The sequence below is a fragment of the Ornithorhynchus anatinus genome, chromosome X1 (genome assembly GCF_004115215.2).
Source record: "Ornithorhynchus anatinus isolate Pmale09 chromosome X1, mOrnAna1.pri.v4, whole genome shotgun sequence".
Classification (NCBI taxonomy): domain Eukaryota; kingdom Metazoa; phylum Chordata; class Mammalia; order Monotremata; family Ornithorhynchidae; genus Ornithorhynchus; species Ornithorhynchus anatinus.
The window spans coordinates 117308018-117333076 of NC_041749.1; the positions used below are offsets into that span (position 1 = coordinate 117308018).

General features: G+C 50.2%; 1 protein-coding gene across 3 annotated transcripts; it reads right to left on the bottom strand.

Annotated features, from left to right (window-relative positions):
- Nucleotides 1-63: 63 nt before the first annotated feature.
- On the bottom strand, nucleotides 64-14840 carry LOC100084266 (DNA polymerase epsilon 4, accessory subunit). 3 transcript variants are annotated; one of them, XM_029051203.2, is made up of 7 exons: nucleotides 14568-14840; nucleotides 13232-13316; nucleotides 10987-11028; nucleotides 2733-2869; nucleotides 2232-2378; nucleotides 1363-1561; nucleotides 64-1119 (listed from the first exon to the last, which is right to left on the bottom strand). In XM_029051203.2, exons 1-7 carry the CDS (start codon nucleotides 14772-14774, stop codon nucleotides 734-736), a joined length of 1203 nt encoding a protein of 400 aa, XP_028907036.1. In that variant the 5' UTR covers nucleotides 14775-14840; the 3' UTR covers nucleotides 64-733. The 3 variants fall into 3 exon arrangements, with proteins under 3 accessions (XP_028907036.1, XP_028907035.1, XP_028907038.1); XM_029051202.2 differs by lacking the exons at nucleotides 10987-11028; nucleotides 13232-13316; nucleotides 14568-14840 and adding an exon at nucleotides 3137-5359; XM_029051205.2 differs by lacking the exons at nucleotides 2232-2378; nucleotides 10987-11028; nucleotides 13232-13316; nucleotides 14568-14840 and adding an exon at nucleotides 3137-5359.
- Nucleotides 14841-25059: the final 10219 nt, after the last annotated feature.

Here is a 25059-nt window from a genome sequence, read left to right on the forward strand (position 1 = left end):
TTATTCGCATGAAATGACCAGCTTGGCTTCTCTCAGGATCCAACGTGACAGAAGGGGAAGGAGGTCAGTCAGCAAATCTTTACTGAGCCCTCAGCCGGCAGAGCCTTGTACAGATACACACAGATGATCCACATCGTATGTACATATATACAGTAATTAAAGAACAATGGACAGAAAGGAGTGAGCCATGGTCAGGAGGAGGGATGGAAAATGGTTGGGGTAAATGGAGGAAGGCTTCCTTGAGGAGGTGGCTATCTGGAAGTCTTGTGGGGAGGGAGGTGATATGGGAGACTGATGGAGGGGGTGGGCGGAGGCTGTCCCACTCCAGGGGTTGGAGGCAGAAGACAGAGGGTCGGGAGCAGAGGGCTTCCAGAAGGGGGGCAGTGGAAGCAACAGGAGGGTGGAGGGTGCTGGTGGAGAGCCTTGTATTTGGCCAGGGCATGCTAGGCAGTCTGGCGGACTGGGGAAATACAGTGGCACCCCTCAGACAGCTGGTCAGTACTCTGGTTCGTGTTGCCTCTGCCCCCTCCACGGAGTTGGCAGGTTGCCAGAGGGGGAGGGGGAGCTGACATCCTCATGGCCCACAGGGAGCAAACTGAGAAGAGAGCCCGTGGGGCGAGGTGGGGTGATCTGGGCAGGGGCCGTCACAGTGAACCTGGCATCTCTGACCACGTGGAGCCCAGGTCGACCAGGGTCCATGGGTAGAAGCGACGGCAGTGAGTCCGGGCATGGCTCAATGGCAGCCACACTCACGGGCCACCATACCCTCGTAGTGCTTGAGCACGACATTCTCGGCCTCATCAAAGTAGAGCAGGCTGATAGAGGCCAGCTGGCGAGGCACGCAGCAGGGGCTGGACACGGCCGGCACCAGCCGCAGGGCCGAGATGATGGACTGCACGGTGGCGTGGTTGGTGGGTTGCATGTTTTGGCCCAGGGGGAAGGGGCAGGACCCACGGCACTGGTAGGCATTGTAGCCATGGGGGGAGATGATCCAACCCATCCAGCCGATCTCTTCGAAGTCCACGTAGAGGGGCAGGCGCTGGCAGGGCCGGAAGGGGCTCAGGGAGCGGGCCAGACGTGTGTGATTGGGACCCGGAATCAGGCCAGGGAACATGGAGGCTGCAGATGAGAGGGGAGAAGGAGTTGGTGAAGGGGGAGTTGCCTAGGAGAGCAAGACAGAGGATTGGGGAGACAGTGGGGCACTGAGGACTGGGAGATGCTGGGGGGAGAGGGATTTCTTTGCTGTTTGTCAATAAAGGAAGAAGCAAGTCCTCCCTGCTGCATCAGTTCAGCCTGTGTCAAGGAAGTGGGAGCTCTGGGGCTATACCGGTCCCACTGTGGGCCAGGACTGGGGGGACTCACCTGGGAATTGGGGGAATATGGGGGGCGGGGCCCGGCGGCTGTTGTCAGTGAAGAGGACCAGCATGGGCCGCTTGCTATGATGGTGCAGGTGTCCAGAGGCAAAACGCAGGGGCCTGGGCTCCAGGGCGGTGCCCCCGGGGCTCTGCAGGGTCACCAGCAGCCCCCGGTTACTGGCTGCCCGCTCCGTCCAGGCACGAACCTGAAGCAAGAGAGTACAGGGTTGGGGCAAGGGGCCAAGGCAGAGGTCCCACACTGTTGGGGCAGGAGGGCTCTTCATCAAACTGTCAGTCCTTCAAAGGCAGGGACTCGTCTCCTCTTAATAACTCTCTTCCCCTCTTCAAAGCCTTACTGAGAGCTCACCTCCAAGAGGCCTTCCCAGACTGAGTCCCCCCTTTCCCTCTGCTCCCCCTCCACCCCCCTGCTCCTCCCCCTTTCCCCTTCCCCTCCGCACTGTGCTCATTTGTATATATTAATTACCCTATTTATTTTGTTAATGAGGTGTACATCCCCTTGATTCTATTTATCTTGATAATGTTGTCTTGTTTTTGTTTTGTTGTTTTGCTCTGCTTTCTGTCTCCCCCGTTTAGACTGTGAGCCCATCATTGGGCAGGTATTGTCTCTGTTGCCGAATCGTACATTCCAAGGCTTAGTACAGTGCTCTGCACATAGTAAGCGCTCAATAAACACTAATGAACGAATGAGAGAGAGAATGAGAATGCGTGTGGTGTTCGTCGAGGAAAGGAACTCTCTTCTCTTTCTGTCCTTTCCCTTCCCACCCCCGTCTTAGCGCTCTGTCCCCCAGAATCTGACCCGAAGTCAGTGAGTGACACTGAGGTTTTTCCCTCCCCAGAGGCCCTGTTGACACTCACGGCTTCGGTGATGGGAAATACCTCCCAGCCTGTACCATGCACTGGGACTAGCCGGACAGCCAGCAGCCGCAGCCTTGCCCCAGATTCAGACCCTGCTACTGTTGCCAACTCCTCCTCCTCCTCCTCCAGCACCTGGAACACGCTCACCTGTGGGTCCACAGTGGAAAGTGAGCCCTGAAGCAAGGGATGTCTTCTCCAGAACCCCCCTGTAGCTTCCCCATCCATCAACTGCCTTCACATTTGGGAGTCCTGTTCCTGCTCTTTACCCAGATCCCCCCACCCAGAGCCTTCTCATCCCGGACCCCCAGATCTGTGTCCTACCAGGGTTCTCCCCCTGGTGCCTTTCTAGGTTCCCCTGCACCCCAGTTCAGTTCTGATTAAGTGGGCGGCTCAGGGTGTTGCTTTCAAATTTCAATAATAATAATTGGGACATTTGTTAAGAGCTTACTATGTATCAAGCACTGCGCCAAGTGCTGGGGCAGATACAGGGAAAGCTCTCACCTGGCACAGACTTCCTCTTTGGGTCGGAGGCACCGGGGAGCCTGGCAGTCGGAAGAGGTGCAACTGGGCAGACAGGATCTGCTCGCTTGGGGCCATAGCTGACAGGACAAAGTGGAAGTGCAGTTCGTCGCTAGGTGCTGAGTGGGAGAAAGGAGCGCTGGGGTTGGGGCTGGGCCTGCCCCATTCCCCCTACCAGACTTCCGTCACTTGCAGGGTTCCAGCCCTGAGGGCCATCCGTTCCTCCCACCTCACCCACGTGGCCCTCGTTCCTGTAGCACCTCAGAGGGCCAGAGGAGGGGCAAGGAGAGGGTGGAGTGAAGGTTGGGGGGGGCGGGGGGAAGAGGGAGGGCAGGGTTCACTGTTCGGGTTAGGACTGGATTCCAGGGGCAGTGGGAAAGCCTTACGGGTGTCCCAGAAGCTGCGCACGGTGTCCCCAGGCAAGAGATGGGGGCTGCGGGTGAGCCCGTCGGCAGTGGCCACAGTGCGGTACAGGTCCAGCATGTACTGAGGGGGCTGCCGCTTCAGGGCAGGTGTGGGGGGCGGAGCATCCAGGCCCAACACCTGCAGGAGCGCCCGCAGTGCCTCAGCCCGCATCCTGGCCCCCTCTTCCTCATCCTCCTCCTGCTCCCCTGGACTCCCCGTTTCTTGTAGCGAGGAGGAAGGGACACTGGCCCCAGGATGAGCCAGCTGTGCCGGCAGCAGCAGCAGGAGGAGGAGCAGGGAGCAGGGAGCAGAGCCCAGGCCCATGGCCACAGGAGTTGAAGCAGGAGGGGAGCTGAAGGGGAACTGGAGCAACTCTTGGGTGGCTGCCCCCTGGCCCCCATTTATAATCCTGGGACCAGATTATGCAGAAGGACAATCAGGAGGTGAATGGAGGTGCTAACCAGGTGCTAACAGGGTGGGGGTTGGGGTAGGGAACTGGCCCTCTCCTACTGAGGGCAGTATTGGAGACTACAAGCCCGTCTGTGTATTTTGGGGGGTAGGGGGATGATATTTTCTCCCCAGGAGCTTCTCCTAGGCAGGAAGGGGCTAGGGAGGAGCTGGGAGAGATTTTTTTTTTCAGGGGGGGTGGTGAGGAAGAGATGGATCTGGGTGGTAAGGAGCTGGAGGAGGGGGAGCCGGCCTGGGAGAGTGGGGGTAGTGGTGCGTTTATCCAGGCAGTGTCAGTGGATGGGGGGCCTTGGGCCCAACCACCTTTCTGGATGCCCACTTGAGGGGAAGAAATGAGAAAGTCCCAGGATGTAATCCCAGCATTGTCCTGGCCCCTAGCATGTCTGAATGAGGGGGCTTTCTGAACCCATCAAGCTGAGCTGGAGTGACCCAATCCTCTTCCTACCCCCTTCCAAGGCTGTGGAAGCTGTCTGTCCATCCAGGAGGAGTCTGGGGGGCCAGGCTTGGCATCTCCTGGTAGGGCAGACCTCAGGAAGGGTCCTGCTCTCATGTCCACAACCCTATCCTCTTTCAGCCTCTAGTAGAGACCCAGTGTCCAAATTCGGGGGGCAGATCTTCAGGGTTCTGAGGATGGATATGAAGTTGGAGAACCTCAAGGAAACTTGTCAAGGCAGCTCCTTCCCCCCATTCCCTTCCAACCTGAAACCAAGTCCTGACCATTTAGCTATGTCTCCCTCTTTTCTCTCCTGAATATCTTGCAGGGGGTCTTGGGACACTAAACTGGGCCCTATGGTGTCTGACCTGATGACCTTGTAACTACCCCAGTGTTTAGAACAGTGCTTGACCATAGTAACCACTTAAATACCATCATCATCATTCATCATTCACATGACCCCAGACTGGTACTCAGCAATCTCTGCACACCAGGATATGGAGGAGGAAAACCTCCCACTAGCACCACCCCTGTAGTTGAACGCCCAGAACTGCCGCTATGTTCCAGTCAATCAATCATTCAATGCTATTTATTGAGGACCTAGTGACTGTAGAACACAGTACTTAGTGCTTAGGTGGGAATAGAGCAGAAGCCAAAGATACAGTCCCTACTCAGATTCAGAGATTAATCTGTCCAATCCCTCACTTCTGAGCACCCGGGCTAAGGTGAAGGGGTACACCTCTCTTGGTTTTAAAACTCCAAAAAACCCGGTAGCAATCTGCCCTCCCTCCAGGCACACACCCACCTTCTGGTGGCAATTTTTCACCCTCTCTCCAACTTAAATCCCTCTTGCTGCAAGTCCAACCCATTCCCGGGAGGGGGGAAGAGATGGAAACAGCTGGTCGTGACTTCTGAAGAGGGAATCCTCTGCTGAGCAGGGAGCCTCAGCCCTCACGCTAAGCCAGATTGTGGTGATTAAGTAATTTCTTTAATGAGCTGTAGCCAAGCCGAGAATAGAGTGGGTGAGGTCTGACTTCCGGCCTCCTGGGGTCATAGCCTTGGGGCCGGAGTGCGGAGCAGAAGGATGGGGACTTGGACTTTAGAGTTGGACAACTTGGTGATGATCTAGGGAAGTTTAAGGTCCGGGCAGGGCCAGGCTCGTTCCTGGAGGCCAAGTCAAATGTATCTGTTTGAAGGACCTAAATTCTGTCCACCATCTCCATCACCTGCACTGCCCTGACCGGTATTCAGAGTGAGAAGCAGCGTGGCTTAGTGGAAATAATAATAATAATAATTATGGTATTTGTTAAGTGCTTACTATGTGCCAAGCACTGTTCTAAGGGCTGGGGTAAATACAAGGTAATCAGATTGTCCCACGTGGGGCTCACAATCTCAACCCCATTTTCCAAATGGGGTGACTGAGGCACAGAGAAGTGAAGTGACTTGCCCAAGGTGACACAGCAGACAAGTGGCGAAGTCGGGATTTGAACCCACGACAGAACACGGGCTTGGGAGTCAGAGGTCGTGAGTTCTGATACCGGCTTCGCCACTTGTCTGCTGTGTGACCTTGGGCAAGTCACTTCCCTTCCTCTGTGCCTCAGTCACCTCATTTGGAAAAGGGGGACTGAGACTATGAGCCCCAGGTGGGACAACCTGATTATCTTGTATCTACCCCAGTGCTTAGAACACAGTAAGCGCTTAACAAACACCATCATTATTATTATTCGGTGTGGCTCCCCGCCCCCGCCATTTCTCTGGGCAGCCGCTACACGGTGGGGTCACTACCGACGGCCACTCCCGAGCAGGAATTCAGTTACTCGCCACGGGAAGGGCCAAGGCGGGGGGGACCTCGGGATCGGCGCCCACCAACCTCGGGGAAAGCGAAGCCGACAGGATCCTTCCCCGGTGGCTTGGGAAGCTCCAGGCTGGCGGATGCGGAGGGGACATCCCTTTGTGTGTCCTGCCAGGTGCAGCCCCCGCTCCGCCGGGGCCCAGCTGTGCTTACCTCTGCCGGCGGGAATTTCCTGAGGGGCTAACCCCACCCCACAACAATTTCCTGGAAGACAAAGCCTGGGCTGGGGGGGGGTGGGGGGAGGCCCACCACCCCCAGAGCCAGCCCAGCCCCAGGATTAGCCACACACACAAGAGGCCAATTTGTAACTAATAATTGATTGTGTTAATGACCCGTGCTCCCTCCAGGGGGTCTCTGTGTACCTAAAACCCTTCTGGCCAGATGGGACTGGGGGGGGGGGGGTGTTTGCGCGGGGGTGGGGGGGGTGTCACTTCTTTGGAGGCTTTCTCCCGCAGCCCATGAGGCTGGGAACAAATCCATTCTCCTTGCCCCCTTGAGCTGACTCATCTGTATTGTTATCAGTAGACCCTGGAAGAACAGGATCCGTGTCTATTCCCTTTTGTATATTCTTTTCTAGTGCTCAGTACAGTGCTTTGCACACAGTAAGGCCTCAATAATCTGCTCTTTCCTCTCCATCCAAACCGCTACCACCTTAGTACAATCACACATCCTATCCCATCTGGATTCCTGCATCGGCTTCCTTTTACCTCCCAAACTCCTGCCTCTCCCCACTTCAGTCCATACTTCACTCCGCTGCCTGGATTATCTTTCTACAGAAACGTTCAGGGCATGTCACCACCCTCCTCAAAAACCCCCAGTGGTTGTTTAACAACCTCCGTATCAAACAAAAACTCCTCACTATTGGCTCCAAAGCTCTCCATCACCTTGCCTCTTCCTACCTCACCTCCCATCTCTCCTTCTACATCCCAGCCCACACACTCCACTCCTCTGGTGACACTAACCTTCTCACTGTGCCTCGACTCACCTGTCTCACCGCCGACCCCTGCCCATGTCTTACCTCTGGCCTGGAACGCCCTCCCTCCTCAAATCCACCAATCACTCTTGCCCCGCTTCAAAGCCCTACAGAAGGCACACCTCCCCCAAGAAGCCTTCCCAGACTAAGTCCCATTGTTTCTCAACTCCTACTCCCTTCCGCATCAACAGGACTCGCTCCCTTTGCTTTTCCCCCGCCTCCCCTCCCCACCCCACAGCACTTTATATGTATATATCCAGTGCTTAGAACAGTGCTTGGCACCTAGTAAGCACTTAAATACCATCATTAATCTACAATTCTATTTATACTGATGCCTGTTTACTTGTATTGATGTCTTTCGATCCCCCCAACCCCAGACTATGAGCCCGCTGTGGTCAGGGATTGTCTCTTTATTGCTGTAATGTATACTTTCCAATCGCTTAATACAACGCTCTGCACACAGTAAGCACTCAATAAATACAACTTACTGAATGAATAACTCCTATTTTTACTCCCTGCCGAACCCTGGGGGCAGAGAGAATGTATACTGGCAATGGGCTGTGAGTTTCCAGGGAGCTCTTGGAAAGTTAAGCCCTGTTCCCTGTGTCAAAGGGTTTTTTGGATGCTCAAGTGGACAGGCTGGAAGTATCAGGGGGCACCTCTCCACAAGTTCTGCCTGGTTGGGCCTTATGCCCAATGCTAGGCTGCAGTGCCAAACCTAGGCCAGTGGAGCAGGGACAAATGGGGCCCTTCTCTTCAGCTGCTGGGGCTGCACCAATTACGTTTTTCCATTGATGCTGCTCTGCTCTTGGTGACTGGAGAAGCCAGGGTTCAGGGGGTTGGGGGAATGAGGAGCAGAGCAATAAGGCTTGGGGCAAGCCCGGGAGAGAGGCATTTCCCATGATGGTCTCTAGGTTTACAGCAAAAGTTTTCTCTCCCTGAGTCAGACTTCTGTGGTCTAGAAATGTAGAAACGCAAACAAGAACAACACCTTTATTGGGGGCTCAGTTTGGAGGGGCTCCTCCCAGGGACATTTCCCAGATCCCCCAGTCTGGAGGGAGCTACCCACTAGCCCTTCTTCCTTCCTGAGGGCCCTGAGGAAGAGATGGGCTGACTCAGGCCCAACTTCTTCCCTGAAAAAGCTCAGGATGACCGATCAGAATCTCCTTGGTGAATGTGCCCTGGAGAGCGGGCAGCGTCCCACAGGGCCCCCCTCATGGGGCAGGAGTCAAGTTTCTAAATCAAACCAAAGGGCCATCCACATGGCGTCCAGATGAGAGACCGCAGGGGCCGGCTCCTAACCCAGACTGCTCAGTCCAGAGTACCTGGAAACACAAAGGGCAGTTGTGTAGCGGAGACAGGAATAGAACTGAAGAAAGTAGGGTACTGCAGTCGGGCTGGGGGCTGAGCCAAATAGCAAACGGGTAAAGCCATGGATAGGGTCGAGCCTGTTCCTGTAATCCTAAACCAGGGAGGGGGAGGGTTCGGTAGGGTCTTTTAAGTGAAGCAACCCCTTGACACTATTAATTGTCCACATGTACAGAGCCTTGGATGGGGCACTGTAGGGAGGGGCGGAGGGAAAAGGCAACCTCTGCCCTTGAGGGGCTGACAGTTGGCGGTGGGAGGGGGAGGAGTGGAATCAGGACACAGACACACTGTTTTGGACACTGTGGGGGAGGAATAATGGTAGAAGATCTAGTCTCTACCCTTGAGGGGCTGACAGTCTCATGAGAGATAGGACGCATGTGCGCAGGTGCACACAGACACAAACCCCTCACACAAACTGTACTAGGTGTTATGGGGAGAGCCAGAGGAAGAAGTTGTAGTCCCTTGCACCTGAGTAATTGACAGTCTAAAGGGGGTTGGGGGAGAGACACTACACACCCAAACACATAAAGACAAAGCCCAAGGATCAGAAGCATACAAACAGAAAAAGACACGATTCATATAGGCATGACATTTACAACAATACACAGATATGCTAAAAGGTTCCTGAAGGATCAGAATAATCAGGCTGAAATGGGAAGGTTACCTGAAGCAGACGAGGTTTGAGCCGCATTTTCAGGGAGAGGCAGGGCCTGGTTTAATGAATAGAAGAGAGGGGCACAGAGGTGTGTTCCGGGTACCCCATCACCACAGTCCTTGGGAGAGGTCATCTAATTGGGCCTTCTGGGAGGCGGTGGCTAGGCAAGACAAGTGGCTGGCCTGCCACCCCAGAGAAGGGAAGAGATGGAATGGTGAAGAGGAGGCTGGGAAAGGTGGCCTGGGAGACCACGAGTGAAGCTACAGTGGTAGGCCAAGTAGGAGAGGTCCTGGGAAGGGGAGAGGAAGGGGAGGGAAAAGTAGAAGCAGGGGAAGAAAAGTGAGGGCAGGATCAAGTGTAGAAGATGAGTTGAGCTGATATAGTTTGCTTATAGTCCCTGAGGAAAGAGCACGGGCCTGAGAGAGGACTTGGATTCTAATCCTGGCTCCGCCACTTCTCTGCTGTGTGACCATGGGCAAGTCATTTCACGTCTCTGTGTCTCAGTTACCTCACCTGAAAAATGGGAATTAAAACTGAGAGTCTCAGGTGGGGCATGGGACTGTGGACAACCTGATTAACTTGTATCTATCCCACGGCTTAGCAAGGTGTCTGGCATATAGTAAGTGCTTAACAAATACCACTTAAAAAAATTGTTGCTGTTATTTTCACAGCTCTTAAGAATCTCTGTCCTCCACACTGTTCATCTGCCTCTGGCATGCTTGAGTTTAGGTAGAGTGAAAATTTACATCCCCTAAGGCCTCGAGCCAGTAGTTCCCACAATAAGAGCACCCGAGTGGGTTTTCTGTCCTGTGCTTTACGATCCCCATTCTCAGTCTTTTCTGCATACCTCAGATTGTCTTCGTTTTCCCTTGCTACCTCTGCTCCTGTCCATTTTTTTCTACCCTCTCCACTCATCTTTTTCTAATGCCTTATCCTTTTATTCTTTACCTTTTCCAACTTTGACTAATGGAATACTTAAGCACTCACTAGGAAAAAAGAAACTAATAATAATAATGATGATTGTATTTGTTAAGCACTTACTATGTGCCAAGCACAGTTTTAAGCTCTGAGGTGGATACAAGGTAATAGGGTTGTCCCATATGGGGCTCACCCATTTTACAGATTAGGTAAGAGAGGCACAATGAAGTTAAGTGACTTGACCAAGGCCATACAGCAGGCAAGGGGTGGAGCCGGGATTAGAACCCACGTCATCTGACTCCCAAGCCCGTGCTCTTGCCACTAAGCCATGCTGACACTGTGTGCAAAAATCACAGGAAAAAGACAAGGCAAGACCCTTGCCTTCCTAAGACTTACCACTCATTTTTTTCCCCTATCTCTGGTCTAGTATTTCTACATTCTCCCTTCGTCCTTCCCTTCAGGACCCAGTATTGAGAGAAAATAAGAGAGTGAGAGAAAGAATGAATGTGTGTGTGTTCTGTTTCACCTGTCAGACTGTCAGCCCCTTGAAGGCAGGGACTGTGTTTTCCCCTCCTTCTGCCTCTTCCCTCAGTGACCAGTACAGGGAGAGTGCCTTGTCTTCCCTATCAGAATGTCAGTCCCTTGAGGGCTGGCACCGTTCTTTTCCTCCCTGTTCCTTCCCCAACATCTAATACAGTGTGTGCATATATACCAACTTTTCATTTTGAGTGTGGGGATGGGCACTGGGAGGGGACAGGCTAAAAAGAACTCACAGGCCAGAAAGTAAGCATTCTGAGTCCTTTCAGCCCTGACTGGAAACTCTCAGGCCTTTTCAAGACACATGGGATAATCGAGGCTGGGAGTTTCCCAGCTCAGAAAAAGCTTTGGGGACAAGCCTCATCTAAGTGTATGTGTCTTGACTACCCCTTCACACTGCCAGATCCATGAGAGCAGGAACTGTATCCCCTTTTTTATCCTTCCCCCAGCACCCAAGAAATTTTGGGGAGCAAAGTCTCACCCCTCTCTCACCATCAAGATGAAGCCCTCACAACCACTATTCTGCAGGCTTGGGCCCCAGGCTCAAGCTTTTCCAAAGCACTAACGCAGAGGGTCCAGGTTTAAATGGAGCAAACTGGTGATGTTTACCAGTCTGAAGGAACTCACCTTCCAGGAAAGCAAATTCATCCACAGCTTCTATGGCATTATCTGTTTGACACAAGGCAAAAGGGAGAAAGCTGAGACAGGTCTAGACTAAATTCTGCCACTCAGCCTCTCCACAGCTCAACCAGTATAAGCCAGAAAAAAACTCAGGCTACAGAAAGTCAGAGAAGCAGCATGGCCTAGTGGATAGAGCCCTGGCCTGGGAGTCAGGATCTGGGTTCTAATCCTGGATCTGCTGCTTGTCTGCTATATTTTGGGCAAGTCACTTAACTTCTCTGTGACTTCTTCAGCTGTGAAATGGGGATTAAGACTGTGAGCCTCATGTGGGTCAGGGACTGTGGCTTGCATCCACCTTGGTGATTAGCACAGTGGCTAGCAAAAAGAGCTTAACAAATGCCACAATTACTATTACTATTCCATTCCTTCCCACTTAAGACTGTGAGCTCCATGTGGGACAGGGACTGGGTTCAATCTAACTTAATAATTATGGTATTTAAGCGCTATGTGCCAGGCCCTGTACTAAGCACTGGGGGGGAATGTAAGCAAATCGGGTTGGACACAGTCCCTGTCCCACATGGGGCTCACAGTCTTGATCCCCATTTTAAATATGAGGTAACTGAAACCCAGAGAAATAAAATGACTTGCCCAAGGTCACACAGCAGACAAGTGGCAGAGCCCTGATTAGAACCCATGACCTTCTGACTCCCAAGCTCATGCTCTATCCACTATGCCATGCTGCTTCTATCTACCCCAGTGCTTAAAGCAGTGCTTGGCACATAGTAGGCACATAACAGATGCAATAATAATAATCTGGTGTTGAACTGTCCCAGCCTTCTGATATTCATGGTTTTCAAAAGCACCTTCAGAGTGACCAAGGGCAGCCAGGGCCCCTTTGGTCAGGAGGGGAAATTGAAGAATGGAAGTTCTGCTGTCAAATTTCTCTCCACCTCTTGGTGAGACTCTAGACAGCCCCTTGCCTGTCCCGAGGAATAGGACTCCAGAGAGCAGCTGCAGCCGGAGGGGATAGTTGGGTGGGTGTCAATGACTTGGATATACATCTCATTTGGAAAGAGTTCACTGGGAAGGGCGGGACCTCCCAGTGAACTGTTGTCATAGAGAAAGCAATGTGGGTTAGTGGAAAGAGCTTGGCTCTGGGATTAAGAGGACCTGGGTTCTAACCCTGTCCCTTACTTGCTGTGTGATCTTGGGCAAGTCATTTAACGTCTCTGTACCTCAGTTCTCTCATCTGCAAAATGGGGACTGTGAGCCCTGACTATTTTATATCTACCTCAGTGCTTAGTAGAGTGCTTGGCACATAGCAAGTGCTTAACAAATACCCCTAGGACGTGGGGGTGTGGGGCCCAGGGCAACTGCTCTGGTTGGACCAACCTTAAGCAAAGTCTGGGCAGTGACACTGAAAACAGCATGGCCTAGTGGATAGAGCATGGGCCTGGAGTCAGAAAAACCTGAGCTCTAATTCTGGCTCTGCCACCTGACTGCTGTTTGCATAGTGTGGGCAAGTCACTTAACTTCTCTGTGCCTCAGTTCCCTCATCTGTAAAATGGGGATTAAGACTGTGAGCCTCACGTGGGACAACCTGATTACCCTGTATCTACCCCAGCGCTTAGAACAGTGCTCTGCACATAGTAAGCGCTTAACAAATACCAACATTATTATTAGTGGATAGAATACGGGCCTGGGAGCAGGGAGGTCATGGGTTCTTAATCCCGATTCCGCCACTTGTCTGCTGCATGACCTTGGGCAAGTCGCTTCACTTCTCTGTGACTCAGTTACCTCATCAGTCAAATGGGGATTGAGACCATGAGCCCCACTGAGACTTTGTCCAGCCTGATTTGCTTGCATCCACCCCAGCGCTTAGCACAGTGCCCGGCACATGATAAGCACTTAAATACCATAATTATTATTATTGTTCTTATTACTTTGGGCAAATCACTTTATTTCTCTGTGCCTCAGTTTCCTCATTTGTAAAATGGGGATTAAGACTGTGAGCCCCATGTGGAACAGGGACTGTGTCCAACCTGATTAGTTTGTATCTACCCCAGCACTTAGAACAGTGTTTGACATTTAGAAAGTGTGTAACAGATACCATTACTGATTTACTATTATTAACAATGCCCACCCCCTTTGTAGGTTGGAAAGATCTGTCCACAAAACTGGTATAAACTCTGGCCATCATCTGCCTCAATACAACAAATTCAGGGATAAGTTTTCTTAGGGCAAAGCCTACCCAGGTCCTTCCTCTGGAGGGTTTTCCTCTTCCCTTGTTGGGCGTAGATGTAGGCATCTTTTGCAATTGTCTCCACAAACAGTTCCTGGGAGAGGGAGCAAAAAGGGGGCTTATTGAGCTTATTATAATTGGAGAAGCAGCATGGTGTAGCAGACTGACCAGACAGGCCTGGGAGTCAGGACATCATGGGTTCTATTCCTGGTTCCGCCACTTGTCTGTTGCGTAACTTTGGGCATGTCACTTTTCTTCTCTGTGCCTCAGTTATGTCATCTGTAAAATGGGGATTGAGATTGTGAGCCCCATGTGGGACAGGGTTCGGGTACAACCAGATTTTCTTGTATCTACCCCAGCGCTTAGTACAGTGCCTGACAGGTAGGAAGCGCTTAACAAATACCATCATTATTATTATTATTTTTGAAGGGCTCCAGCCACATGGGACATGTGCTCTGGACCGGCCCTGCACAGGCAGGCCCCTGGGAAGGTTCTACCCAGCAGGGGCGGTCCAGCCCCCACTTTGACATCCATCTGTCCTGCGGACCGGGGGGGGGGCGGGTCAGGAAGACCTGGGTCCTAATAATAATAATGTTGGTATTTGTTAAGCGCTTACTATGTGCCAAGCACTGTCCTCATCCCGCTCCACCACTTGTCAGCTGTGTGACCTTGGGCAAATCACTTCACTTCTCTGGGCCTCAGTAGTTCCCTCAACTGTAAAATGGGGACGAAGAGCGTGAGCCCCACGTGAGAGTGTGTCCAACCCTATTAGCTCGTATCTTCCCCAGTGCTTGATGCCTAGTAAGTGCTTAACGAATATCATCATTATGAAATACTAATACTACGACTACAGACTGTGAGTTCGTTGTGGGCAGGGATCGTCTCTACTGCTGTACTTTCCCAAGCGCTTAGTACAGTGCTCTGCACACAGTAAGCACTCAATAAATACCACTGCATGAACATCTATGCCGTACCACTCTGAACGTGCCCGATCTCGGAAGCTGGTTAGCATTTGGATGGGAGACCGCCTGGGAATACCTGCCTACTTGTTTTGTTGTTTCTCTCCCCCCTTCTAGAATGGGAGTCCGTTGTTGGGTAGGGATTGTCTCTCTCTGTTGTTTGCTCTGCACACAGAAAGCGCTCAATATGAATGAATACATGAATGAAGTTCCAGCTTTAAATCCCTCGCCTGCCTTTAGGCCCCGCCCCGTTGCCTCAGGTTTCAACCCAAATCCCCGCCCCTAGCTCGTGGACCGTCGCGCTCCACTTCCACCCTCCTCTGGCCGCGCACCTCCCCCCGACCCATTCCCTAGCCCCGCCCTCCAGGCCCCGCCCCCGAGCGCACCGTGGCTCGCGCCAAGACGAAAATGGCTTCCTGCCCCGCGAGCGTCACGTCGGGATCCGCTTTGACCAGCGCCTTGACTCGCGCCAGGGGCAGTCGTGACAAGCGGGCTGCGGCCACCAACACCTGTGGCTGAGGGATCGTCGCTCCGTCGCCGTTGACGCCCTCCATCTCCGACAGGAGTCCGCTTCCCGCTGCCGCCGCGGCCATTCCGGCGGCGCCGTTCCAAGCCCGCCACGCGCAGTCCCGACGCTACGTGCGCGCCCTCGGGGCCGACCCTTTTCCCGCCAGAGCGTAGGCCCCGCCCCTTCCCGCGCTGCTCTCGCGCACGTAACCGTTCATCTCGAAGCGCCCGTGCTGTGGCGTGGTGGACCGGTGGCTGGCTTCTCCCTGGGTTCGGCCTTCGCCATCGTCACCTTCACCCCCGCTTCTCCGAACTCAAGTCCTCCCTTAGTTCCAACTCATCTCCATCCCGCCCGGGCCCTAGTCCCTGCTCCTTCACCTCAGCCCCGGCCCCGCGGCCTTTTTCTCCTCAGTCACCCTCTCACCTCGTCCCCCACCGCGGTACTTCACCCCCACGTGAAGATGGCCGCTCTCCCGGTTTTATTTGTCCAATATTGCTGGACAGCGGACACTTTGGAGGTGGCGGTTTTCATTTTTAAACTTAATGGGAGCCTTTTGTGGGTGGCCGGGTGACGCCTCTACATAATAGCTAAAATGTAGAATGGGTGCTCGTGCCGCCATGAATCCTGGGGCCATTGCGTTCCTAGAACAGCGGAAAAACTCGGGCCCGTCGCCGGGAAAAGGCCAGATGTATAAGCACCAGATGGTCCGTCAAGATAAATACGCACCGGTTTGAACTTTTGATATTTTTAATGGTTATTTTTGAAAATAAATATTACGCAGTGGTGGGGTGGCGGCCAGAATTCTCGAGTGCGAGCCACTCGTACCCACCAACCAGGCTAAACACCACTCGCAAGTCGCATTCTCTGAGAGCTAATAGCAGCCTGAAACAGGCCCCGGTTTGCTGTTTTAAAGAGAATTAATTATCGTAAAGTTGTTTGCAAGATGTTTAAGGTACATGGTGAGATAGTGCCATCGAACAAGCGAAGGTTGTTAGGGAGGGCGTCCATTCTAATAGAAGTGGCTGAAACTTGTTCCCCCCCTGTGTGGGATGGAAGAATAAAGGTTTTTCCCCAGCACAGAAATGGTTTTTTTTTTGGCCAGGGTAAATGTTCTGAATGAAAAAAATTCTTTCAAGTTCTTATTTGCTTAAATACCTTCAAAATATTCCAATTCAACTGGTTTGGGATCTCTCCAGCAGAGGAGATCTGAGCGGGTCGTGTAAGGGAGTGAAGTCACTATGACTAGAAGAAACCGGATGCTGCTGAGACAGAGGGCTGAGCAAGGAGATGTGTGGCCTTCGATCTTTTTGAGTCATTGTGGAAAATTTGAAGACTTGAGGTAGGTCCTGGAGCGACTGAACTGCTAAACAGAACCATTTTCCCTGTTCTTCATTGGTTATTGTGGACATTATCAAGAGCTTTTAAAAGTTGGATTTATTTTTCCTTTGTGCGTGCTCTCCCCGCCATTTTAGATGTGAGCTTCTTGGGCGTGTCAGGCCGGTGCCTGTTGACTTTCATTTTGTTTTCCCTAACCGCAGTATGGTGCTTAGCATATTGAAATATGATCAATAAATGCATATCATTAAATGGTATTGGTTTTTCATAATTAGGCTAATTTTAGATTGATTTGCCTTTAATAATAATGTTGGTATTTGTTAAGTGCTTACTATGTGCAGAGCACTGTTCTAAGCGCTGGGGTAGACACAGGGGAATCAGGTTGTCCCACGTTGTCCCACGTGGGGCTCACAGTCTTAATCCCCATTTTACAGATGAGGTAACTGAGGCACAGAGAAGTTAAGTGACTTGCCCACAGTCACACAGCTAAGTGTGCTGACAAGCTGACACGCTGCTTGGAGAAGCAGCGTGGCTCAGTGGAAAGAGCATGGGCTTTGGAGTCAGGGCTCATGAGTTCGAATCCCAGCTCTGCCACTTGCTGGCTGTGTGACTGTGGGCAAGTCACTTAACTTCTCTGTGCCTCAGTTCCCTCATCTGTAAAATGGGGATTAAGACTGTGAGCCCCAAGTGGGACAACCTGATTCCCCTATGTCTACCCTAGCGCTTAGAACAGTGCTCGGCACATAGTAAGCGCTTAACAAATACCACCATTATTATTATTAAGTGGCAGAGCTGGGATTTGAACTCATGCCCTCTGACTCCAAAGTCCGTGCTCTTTCCACTGAGCCACTCTGCTTCTCGTTTAGAATATGTGGTGGCCACAAATGAGAATTCAGAGCATATTGTGGACTTTCATTGTGGTCCATTGATCAGCTGATAATATTTGAGAGTCTACTGTAGAATTAAAAGATGGGATCTCTGCTCTCAAGGAGCTTACATTCTACTAGGGGAGGTTGAAACAAAATAATATGCAGCTAGAAGAGAAAGGAAAAATTGATATGTGGATAGAGTAGAGGAGTGAATGCTTAAATCAAGGTAAGTTGGTAGGTACAGAAGTGCTAAGGGCGGGAGTGTGTGAATGTGCTGTTCATTCATTCAATAGTATTGAGTGGTTACTATGTACAGAGCACTGTACTGAGCGCTTGGAATGTACAATTCGGCAACAGATAGAGACAATCCCTGCCCAATAACGGGCTCACAGTCTAAATGGCACAGAAATACTGAGGTGGTATTTGGGGGTGGGAATATGACCTGGGGGGAAGAAAGATTGATGGAGGAAAGTGTCCTGGATGAGCTGTGATCTCAGAAGGGTTTTGAAGAACTATGATCTGGTGGATTTGATGGGGCAGAGAGTTCATGGCAGGAAGTAGGATGTGACCAAGTGCTTAGTACAGTGCTCTGCACACAGTAAGCACTCAATAAATACGATTGAATGACGAGAGGAGCCGCATGGGCTTGGGAGTCAAAGGCCCTGGGTTCTAGTCCCGGCTCTGCTGCTTGTCAGCTGTGTGACTTTGGGCAAGTCACTTCACTTCTCTGTGCCTCAGTTCCCTCATCTGTAAAATGGGGATTAAGACTGAGCTCCACGTGGGACAAACTGATGACCTTGTATCTACTCCAGCGTTTAGAACAGTGCATGGCACATAGTAAGCATTTAACAAATACCATCATTATTATTATTAATATTAATCCGGGATCTGCAATTTATCTGCTCTGTGACCTTGGGCAAGTCACTTTTTAAAAAATGGTATGTTAACTGCTTACTACTAATAATAATTGTGGTATTTATTAAGCTCTTACTGTGTGCCAGGTACTGTACTAAGCACTGGGGTGGATAAAAGCAAATTGGGTTGGACACAGCCCCTGCCCTACATAGGGCTCACAGTTTTAGTCCCCATTTTACAGATGAGATAACTGAGACAGAGAACTGAAGTGACTTGCACAAGGTCACACAGCAGACAAGTGGCAGAGCCAGGATTAAAACTCAGGTCCTTTTAACTCCCAGGTGTGTGCTTTATTCATTAACTTTTAATTTAATTTTTCTGTGCCTGTTACCTCAACTATAAAATGTGGATTAAGACTGTGAGCCCCATGTGAGCCAGGGACTGTTTCTAACCTGATTAGGTGGTATACACTCCAGCACTTAGAACAGTGCTTGGCATATAGTAAGCGCTTAACAAATACCATAAATAACAGTACCAAAAAAGTATCGGAGAAGCAGCATGGCCCAGTGGAAAGAGCCCAAGTCTGGAAGTCAGAGGACTTGGGTTTTAATCCTGCCTCTGCCACCTGCTTGCTGTGTGACCATGGGCAAGTCACTTGACTTCTCTGTGTCTGCTCAGTTGTAAAATGGGGATTCAGTACCTCCTGTGTCTCCCCACCTCAGTCCATACTTCACTCCGCTGCCCGGATTATCTTTCTACAGAAACGTTCAGAGCATGTCACCCCCCTCCTCAAAAATCTCCAGGGGTTGCCCGTCAACCTCCATATCAAACAAAAACTGCTCACTACGGGCTTTAAAGCTCTCCGTCACCTTACCCCTTCTTACCTCACCTCTCTTCTCTCCTTCTACATCGTAGCCCACACACTTCGCTCCTTTGGTGCTAACCTTTTCACTGTGCCTCCTCGTTCTCACCTGTCCCACCCTCGGCCCCTGGCCCATGTCCTACCTCTGGCCTGGAACGCCCTCCCTCCTCAAATCCGCCAATCCGCCCCCCCCCCCCCCCAAAAGCCCTACTGAAGGCTCACCTCCTCTAGGAGGCCTTCCCAGACTAAGCCCCCCTTTTCCTCAGCTCCCCCTACTTTCTGTGTCATCTCATCTCACTCTCTTTGCTCTCCCCCCCATCCCACAGCACTTATGTGTATGTATATGTGTGTGTACAGGTGTATATATACACCTGTAATTCTATTTATTTATATTGATGCCTGTTTACTTGGTTTGATATGTGTCTCCCCCCTTCTAGACTGTGAGCCTGGTGTGGGCAGGGATTTTCTGTCTTTACTACTGAATTTTACTTTCCAAGCACTTAGTAGAGTCCTCTGCACACAATAAGCGCTCAATAAATATGATTGAATGAATGAATTAATGAATATCTGTTCTCCTTCCTACTTAGACTTTGAGCCCCATGGCTCTAAACTGTAAGTTCGTCGTGGGCTGGGAATGAAGCGTCAGAGCTTCGGTGTAGGAGCCGGAGGACCTGGGTTCGAGTTTGAGCCGTGCCAACCTGCTGTGTGTCTGTGGGTGAGTCACTTAACTTCTCTGTGTTTCAGTTTCCCTGTCCTTAAAATGGGGATAGTAATACCTGCTTTCTCTCCCTTCCTTACAGGGTTGTTGTAAGGGCTGAAATGAGCTTATTAATGTGAGAGCGCTTTTTCAATGAAAGCGCTATAGGAAACCAAGGTATTATTTTTAAAACAGCATGGCCTAGTGGAGAGAGCATGGGCTTGGGAGTCAGAAGGACCTGGGTTCTAGTCCTGGCTCTACCACTTGTCTGATGTGTGACCTTGGGCAAGTCACTTCACTTCTCTGTGCCTTAGTTATCTCATCTGTAAATTGGGGATTGAGACTTGTGAGCCCCATGCGGGACATGGAATGTGTCCAACTTTTCATTCATTCAATAGTATTTATTGAGCACTTACTATGTGCAGAGCACTGTACTAAGCGCTTGGGATGAACAAGTCAACCTGATTACCTTGTATCTACGCCAGCGCTTAGTACAGTGCCTGGCACATAGTAAGCGCTTAACAAATGCCATTTAAAAAAACAAAAACCAAAAACCAAAGACAGGTAGATTAGTATGGAGGCTGATAAAGTAGTCAAGCCAGGAAATGAAGGGTGGATAATAATAATTATGGTACTAGCTTAGCACTGTTCCAAACACTGGGGTAGATAGAACTTAGGTTGGATCCAGGTAATAGGGAGGAAAAACCCAAAGGTTTTAGGGAGATTGAATATGAGCATTAAAAGAGAGGGAGGAATCAAGGTTGTCATAATTTTAGGTTTCAGAGATAAGGGAGGATGGTGGTGTTGCCGGCTATAATGGGAAAGTTAGGTGGAGGGGAGAATTGGGAAGAGCATGGCCTAGGGGAAAGAGCGTGGGTCTAGAATCCAGAGTACCTGGGTTCTCATTCCAGCTCTGCCCCTTGCCTGCCAGGTAACCTTGGACAAGTCACTCCACTTCTCTGGGTTTCAGTTTTCTCTTTGGGGATTAAATACCTGTTCTCCATCCTACTTAAAACTGAGTGCAATATGGGACATGGTCAGTGTCCAATCTGACTATCTTGTATCTACTCCAGTGCTTGGCCCAAAGAAAGTACTTAACAAATATTGTTATTATTAGTAATAATAACATTTATTTTGTAGTCTCAGCTTTGGAAGAGAAAAAGAAGAAACACGGTCAAAATTCACCTTGGCTTCATCAAAAGAATGGAAGATTAGATTATGAAAATTCATGCGGTGGACATGCCTGGAGAAATTAGAAACTTGAAACCAGCAAAGAATGTTTAATTTCAAGTGCAGGTACTTCTCATGGAGTCCCACCAGTTAGAACCGTTCATTATTACAAGTACTATTAATTACTGCATCTCATCCTTTTAAAGTCAGTGCACGGTTACTGCTTGTGAGGTAGACCACGTGATGCTCCTGCTTCGGTGTTGCAACCATTGTAAAAGTTGTGTCTGTCCAGCATAAGTATTCCCTGAATGTTTCTAATGCGCTGTGATTGAATCACCCAGCGCCATGACTCAAAAAAGTGAAAAAAATCCGGGAGAATTTTTTGAGTGGGTACTAAGCTATATTTTTTCTTTCCTCAGTCAAACTTTGTCACCATCACTGGTTCATTAGATTGTTGAAAACTGCTTAGAATTTAAATTGTATGTGTATATAATAGCTTGCCTGAACCCCCAGAGTTCCTTGCAAAAAGCCTCCCTTTTAAGGGCTACTCTTCTACGGGGAAGTTAGATTTATGTAATGTAATAATCTCTTGTTTCACTTTCAGTTTCAAGAATATAACTGCAGCATTAAGTGAGGAGTAGCTGTAGACTGATTCAGAATTGGGTTTATGTGGGAGAGCAACTTGCAGAATAGTGATTTAGAACATCTGACTGATAGCAACCCTTGTACTGTACCCACGAAAAGCATAGGAGTGCCACAGAAAGAGTTAGAAACTTTTGAAAGTATATTCATGTTGCTGCATAATATGCTAATTGAGTGATTGAAGGTATTTTGAATGAGGTCACTTTGCAGTGGTACATGAGAGGAGAGTGGACAAGGGTATGATTCCCAAGATGCTGAAACAGAATCTCTGTCAATGGGGTGGAAAGAAGTGATATGGACAGAAGTGACATGTGAAAGCAACATGGGCTAGGGGAAGGAGCACGGTACTGGGAGTCAGAGGACCCGGGTTCTAATCCCACATCTGCCAAATGCTTGCTGTATGACCTTCGGCAAGTCACTTCACTTTGCTGTGCCTCAGTTCTCCCTCCTTCTTAGACTGTGAGCCCTATGAGGGTGTAGGGACCGTGCTCAACCTAATTCACTTGTGACCACCCCAGCGCTTAGAACAGAGTGTGAAACATAAGCGCTTAACAAATACCATAAAAAACAACAGTGAAGCAAAACCGCAAATGACAAGACATAAGTATGGATGGTTGGGAGACTGCTGCAGTTGGGAGACTGCTGTGCAGCAGTTAATGAGGTGGCAGCCTTAAAGTAGAGGTTTCAGGAAGATTGAGACAAAAAAAGGGAAAAATGAAGAGAGCCAATGCGATGGAGCAACAAGAGGCAGTCTTGTATGCCAGTGATGTAGCCACCCATGTCGGTTCCATCAGCTACGTTTGTGCATGCTGATAAAAATCTCCCCATCAATCGTCATCTCTGAACCTGAAGGACACCTATTTAAAGTAGGTGTAAAATGATACCTAGGGGTTGAAGTGAAATGTTGAATCTCTTCTGTTTCTTGGAAGACAATATTCTTCTGCAACAACATTGAAATTAGGGGTAGATGTTACATGTCAGCAGAATGATGGCCAAGACTTAGACTGCGAGCCCCATGTGGGACAGGGACTGTGTCCAACCTGATTATCTCGTATCTACTCCAGCGCTTAGTACGGTGCCTGGTGCGTAGTAAGTGCTGAACAGATACCATTTAAAAAAAAAATGTTCAGAGTCGACATCAGGGACAGCACTCATATATTAACAACTGAGTCGAGTCTGGGTTTCCAAGCTGTGTGCTAAAATGAGACACCAAGACTTCCTTGCATTCTAAAGGGTGAAAAATGGATATTTGGAGGGTTTATTGCTCTTCTAGCCTGGCTCTGCCTGCTGGGACTCTGCCATCAGTGGGGAAGGTTTCTGACCAAAGAACTTCCTAGGGTTTTTTGCAAGGTGGACAGGCCCGGCAGGAATCTTTAGCTGGCTAGCGTGGGCGGTGAAGACGACAGCAGATACTAAGGCAACCGCTTTCCACTTCAAGGTATCTTGGCACGGCATTGGCCCTGTGCTCAAGTCACTTGGGTGGTTAGTGAGTCCTGCACATAAGAAACCTCCATGTACTGCACCCCTGCCCACCAACTCCTTTGTTGTGCTTTATGCCCTAGTGGAAACACTTATACGAGAGAGGGCGAGTGCCACAGAGCAAGATACCAGTGGCACAACAAATGATTTTACTCAGTACCAAGGCTCATCCATCATTATCAAGTTGCTTCCATTCACTGTGGAAGTTTATGAAGAACCTTGCATTAAGAACGCCCCCCTGCCCCTCATTGTGGTCATGTACAAGCCTTGACTGCCCACCACATGTGCATGACTATTTCTTCAAATAGTGCATTTTATTATCTTTATCCTCATCATCATCTTTAAGAAGAAAGGTGAAGGGTCAGCTTGTGGTAGTTATTTTGGCTTCTCATTACTATTTCCAGAATGTTCCTAGTCCATTGTTCCTGGATTGGCTACTGAAGGCGATCATGAGTTGAACATTCCCAGAGCCGTTTTGTGGCTCCATATCCCAGTGCAATGTAGTGGACGTGATCTTCATAGCTCATCAGTTACTGGACTATGGCAGAAAGAAGCATTAAACCCTGGGGGCGATCACTACTGCTGCTGGTGTTTTCTCACAGTTTCTGGCTAAGCACGGGAATCGGTGGAATGTTCCAATAAGGCTGGGCTGGGGGTGGCGGTGGGGTGGGGGAATGGCCCCGGGGAGGGGGTGGGGGTGGGGGTGTCGGGCAGCTTTTTTCTCTGGCAGTAGGTCTGGGGTCCAGTGGTATAGGAGAGTCTGGGGTGTCACTTTGCTGCAGCTAGTGTTTCCTTACTACTTGTGGGTTAAGAAACTTCTGTGTGTTTCAGGTTTCCCCTCTGTAAAGTAGGGATTAAAGCACTTGTTCTCCCTTTTCACTAAGACTGTGGGCCCTATGTGGGACAGGGATTGTGTCTGACCTGTTGATTCTGAAGCTACAGCCCTTAACAAATAGCACAGTGATTATTATCATTATTGTTATTATTAACATTGTTAAAAGAAAGAAATCCAGCTCTCCCATTTGTCTGCGGTGTGACCTTGGGCAAGTCACTTCACTTCACGAGAAGCAGCGTGGCTCACTGGAAAGAGCACGGGCTTTGGAGTCAGAGGTCATGGGTTCGAACCCCGGCTCTGCCACTTGCCAGCTGTGTGACTTTGGGCAAGTCACTTAACTTCTCGGTGCCTCAGTTCCCTCATCTGTAAAATGGGGATTAAGACTGTGAGCCCCACGTGGGACAACCTGATTCCCCTATGTCTACCCCAGCGCTTAGAACAGTGCTCGGCACATAGTAAGCGCTTAACAAATACCAACATTATTATTATTATTACTTTTCTGGGCCTCAGGTTCCTCATCTATAAAACGGGGAGTAAAACCATGAGCCCTATGTGGGACAAAGTCTGTCCGACCAGATTATCTGGTGTTTGCCCCCGGGGCTTAGTACAGTGTCTGGTACATAGTAAGCGTGTAACAGATACCATAAAAAAGGAGAAGGGGCTGATGGGAAGTCCTAGTGGGGTTGAGTAGTTTTCTCTGGTTACCGGCCTTGGGTCCAGTGGTAAATAACATCTGGGTCTTCGGTGCTTGTGGTGTTTTCTCGCTGTTCTTGGGCTTGAGAATGGGGGTTGATGGAGGTCCTAATGAGGTGGTTGCTGGGCAGCGTTTTTCTTTGCCTGCTGAGTATCTGGGCTGTCGCTCTGCCGCTGGTGTTTTCTCATTGTTCCTGGGTTGAATACAGGGGAAGTTGGGATGGGGTGAGCAGCTTTTTTTCCTCTGACTTGGGTCCTCGGGTCTAGTGGTATGGCCTCACTCTGGGGCTGCCGGTGTTTTCTCACTGTTCTGAGACTGACGGGAACAGCGGGTCTGGGCAACTTGTTTCTGTGGCTGCGTCCCCTGGGTCCTAAGAGTTACCATTCAGTTTAGAAGCTCCCCAAATCGCAAAATATTTGAACAGTAGTTCTTTAAAAGAAATCTACTCTCATATGCCTCTTCCCACAGCTAATACCTTTGCAGCGTGGGTGATCTCTGTGGGCAGAGGAAACTAGAAAAGGGACCGGGTGACCCATGGGTGGAGAAAGGAAGGGAGGTAAAGCCAGAGCCCCCCTGGGTTTGCCTAGACCTCTTTCACAGTTTGGAGCCCTCTAGGCTCTTTAATCACTCTGATAGCTGCCCAAGCCCCACAGGTCTTCTGTCCCTGTCCTTTTATTTTTTCCCTTATTTGAGATTTCTTTTAATGGAGAGTTTTCCCTGTTCCATTCCGCTACTAAACACAGTCCTTCTTGGGGGACCAGTTTGCAAGCTCATTCCCTCCTTGCCATATGATTCCCGGAAAAGGGACAGGAGGACCATTACTGCCAGGCCTGGGTGGGAAGTGTGGGTGCTGTGCAGGGGGCTTCCCACAGGCTGGGTTTTGCCGGCTTGCTGCTCCTGACATTGAGCAGAAGAGGGCAACCATGGACCTT

Bases quoted from the DNA above. Each gene is read 5' to 3' on its own strand.
- LOC100084266 (XM_029051202.2), bottom strand. From the start codon at position 3,479: ATGGGCCTGGGCTCTGCTCCCTGCTCCCTGCTCCTCCTCCTGCTGCTG. The intron at 2,379-2,732 runs GTGAGAGCTTTC...GTGGACCCACAG, and splicing joins AAAGAGGAAGTCTGTGCCAG to GTGAGCGTGTTCCAGGTGCT. The intron at 1,120-1,362 runs GTGAGTCCCCCC...TCTCATCTGCAG, and splicing joins CATATTCCCCCAATTCCCAG to CCTCCATGTTCCCTGGCCTG.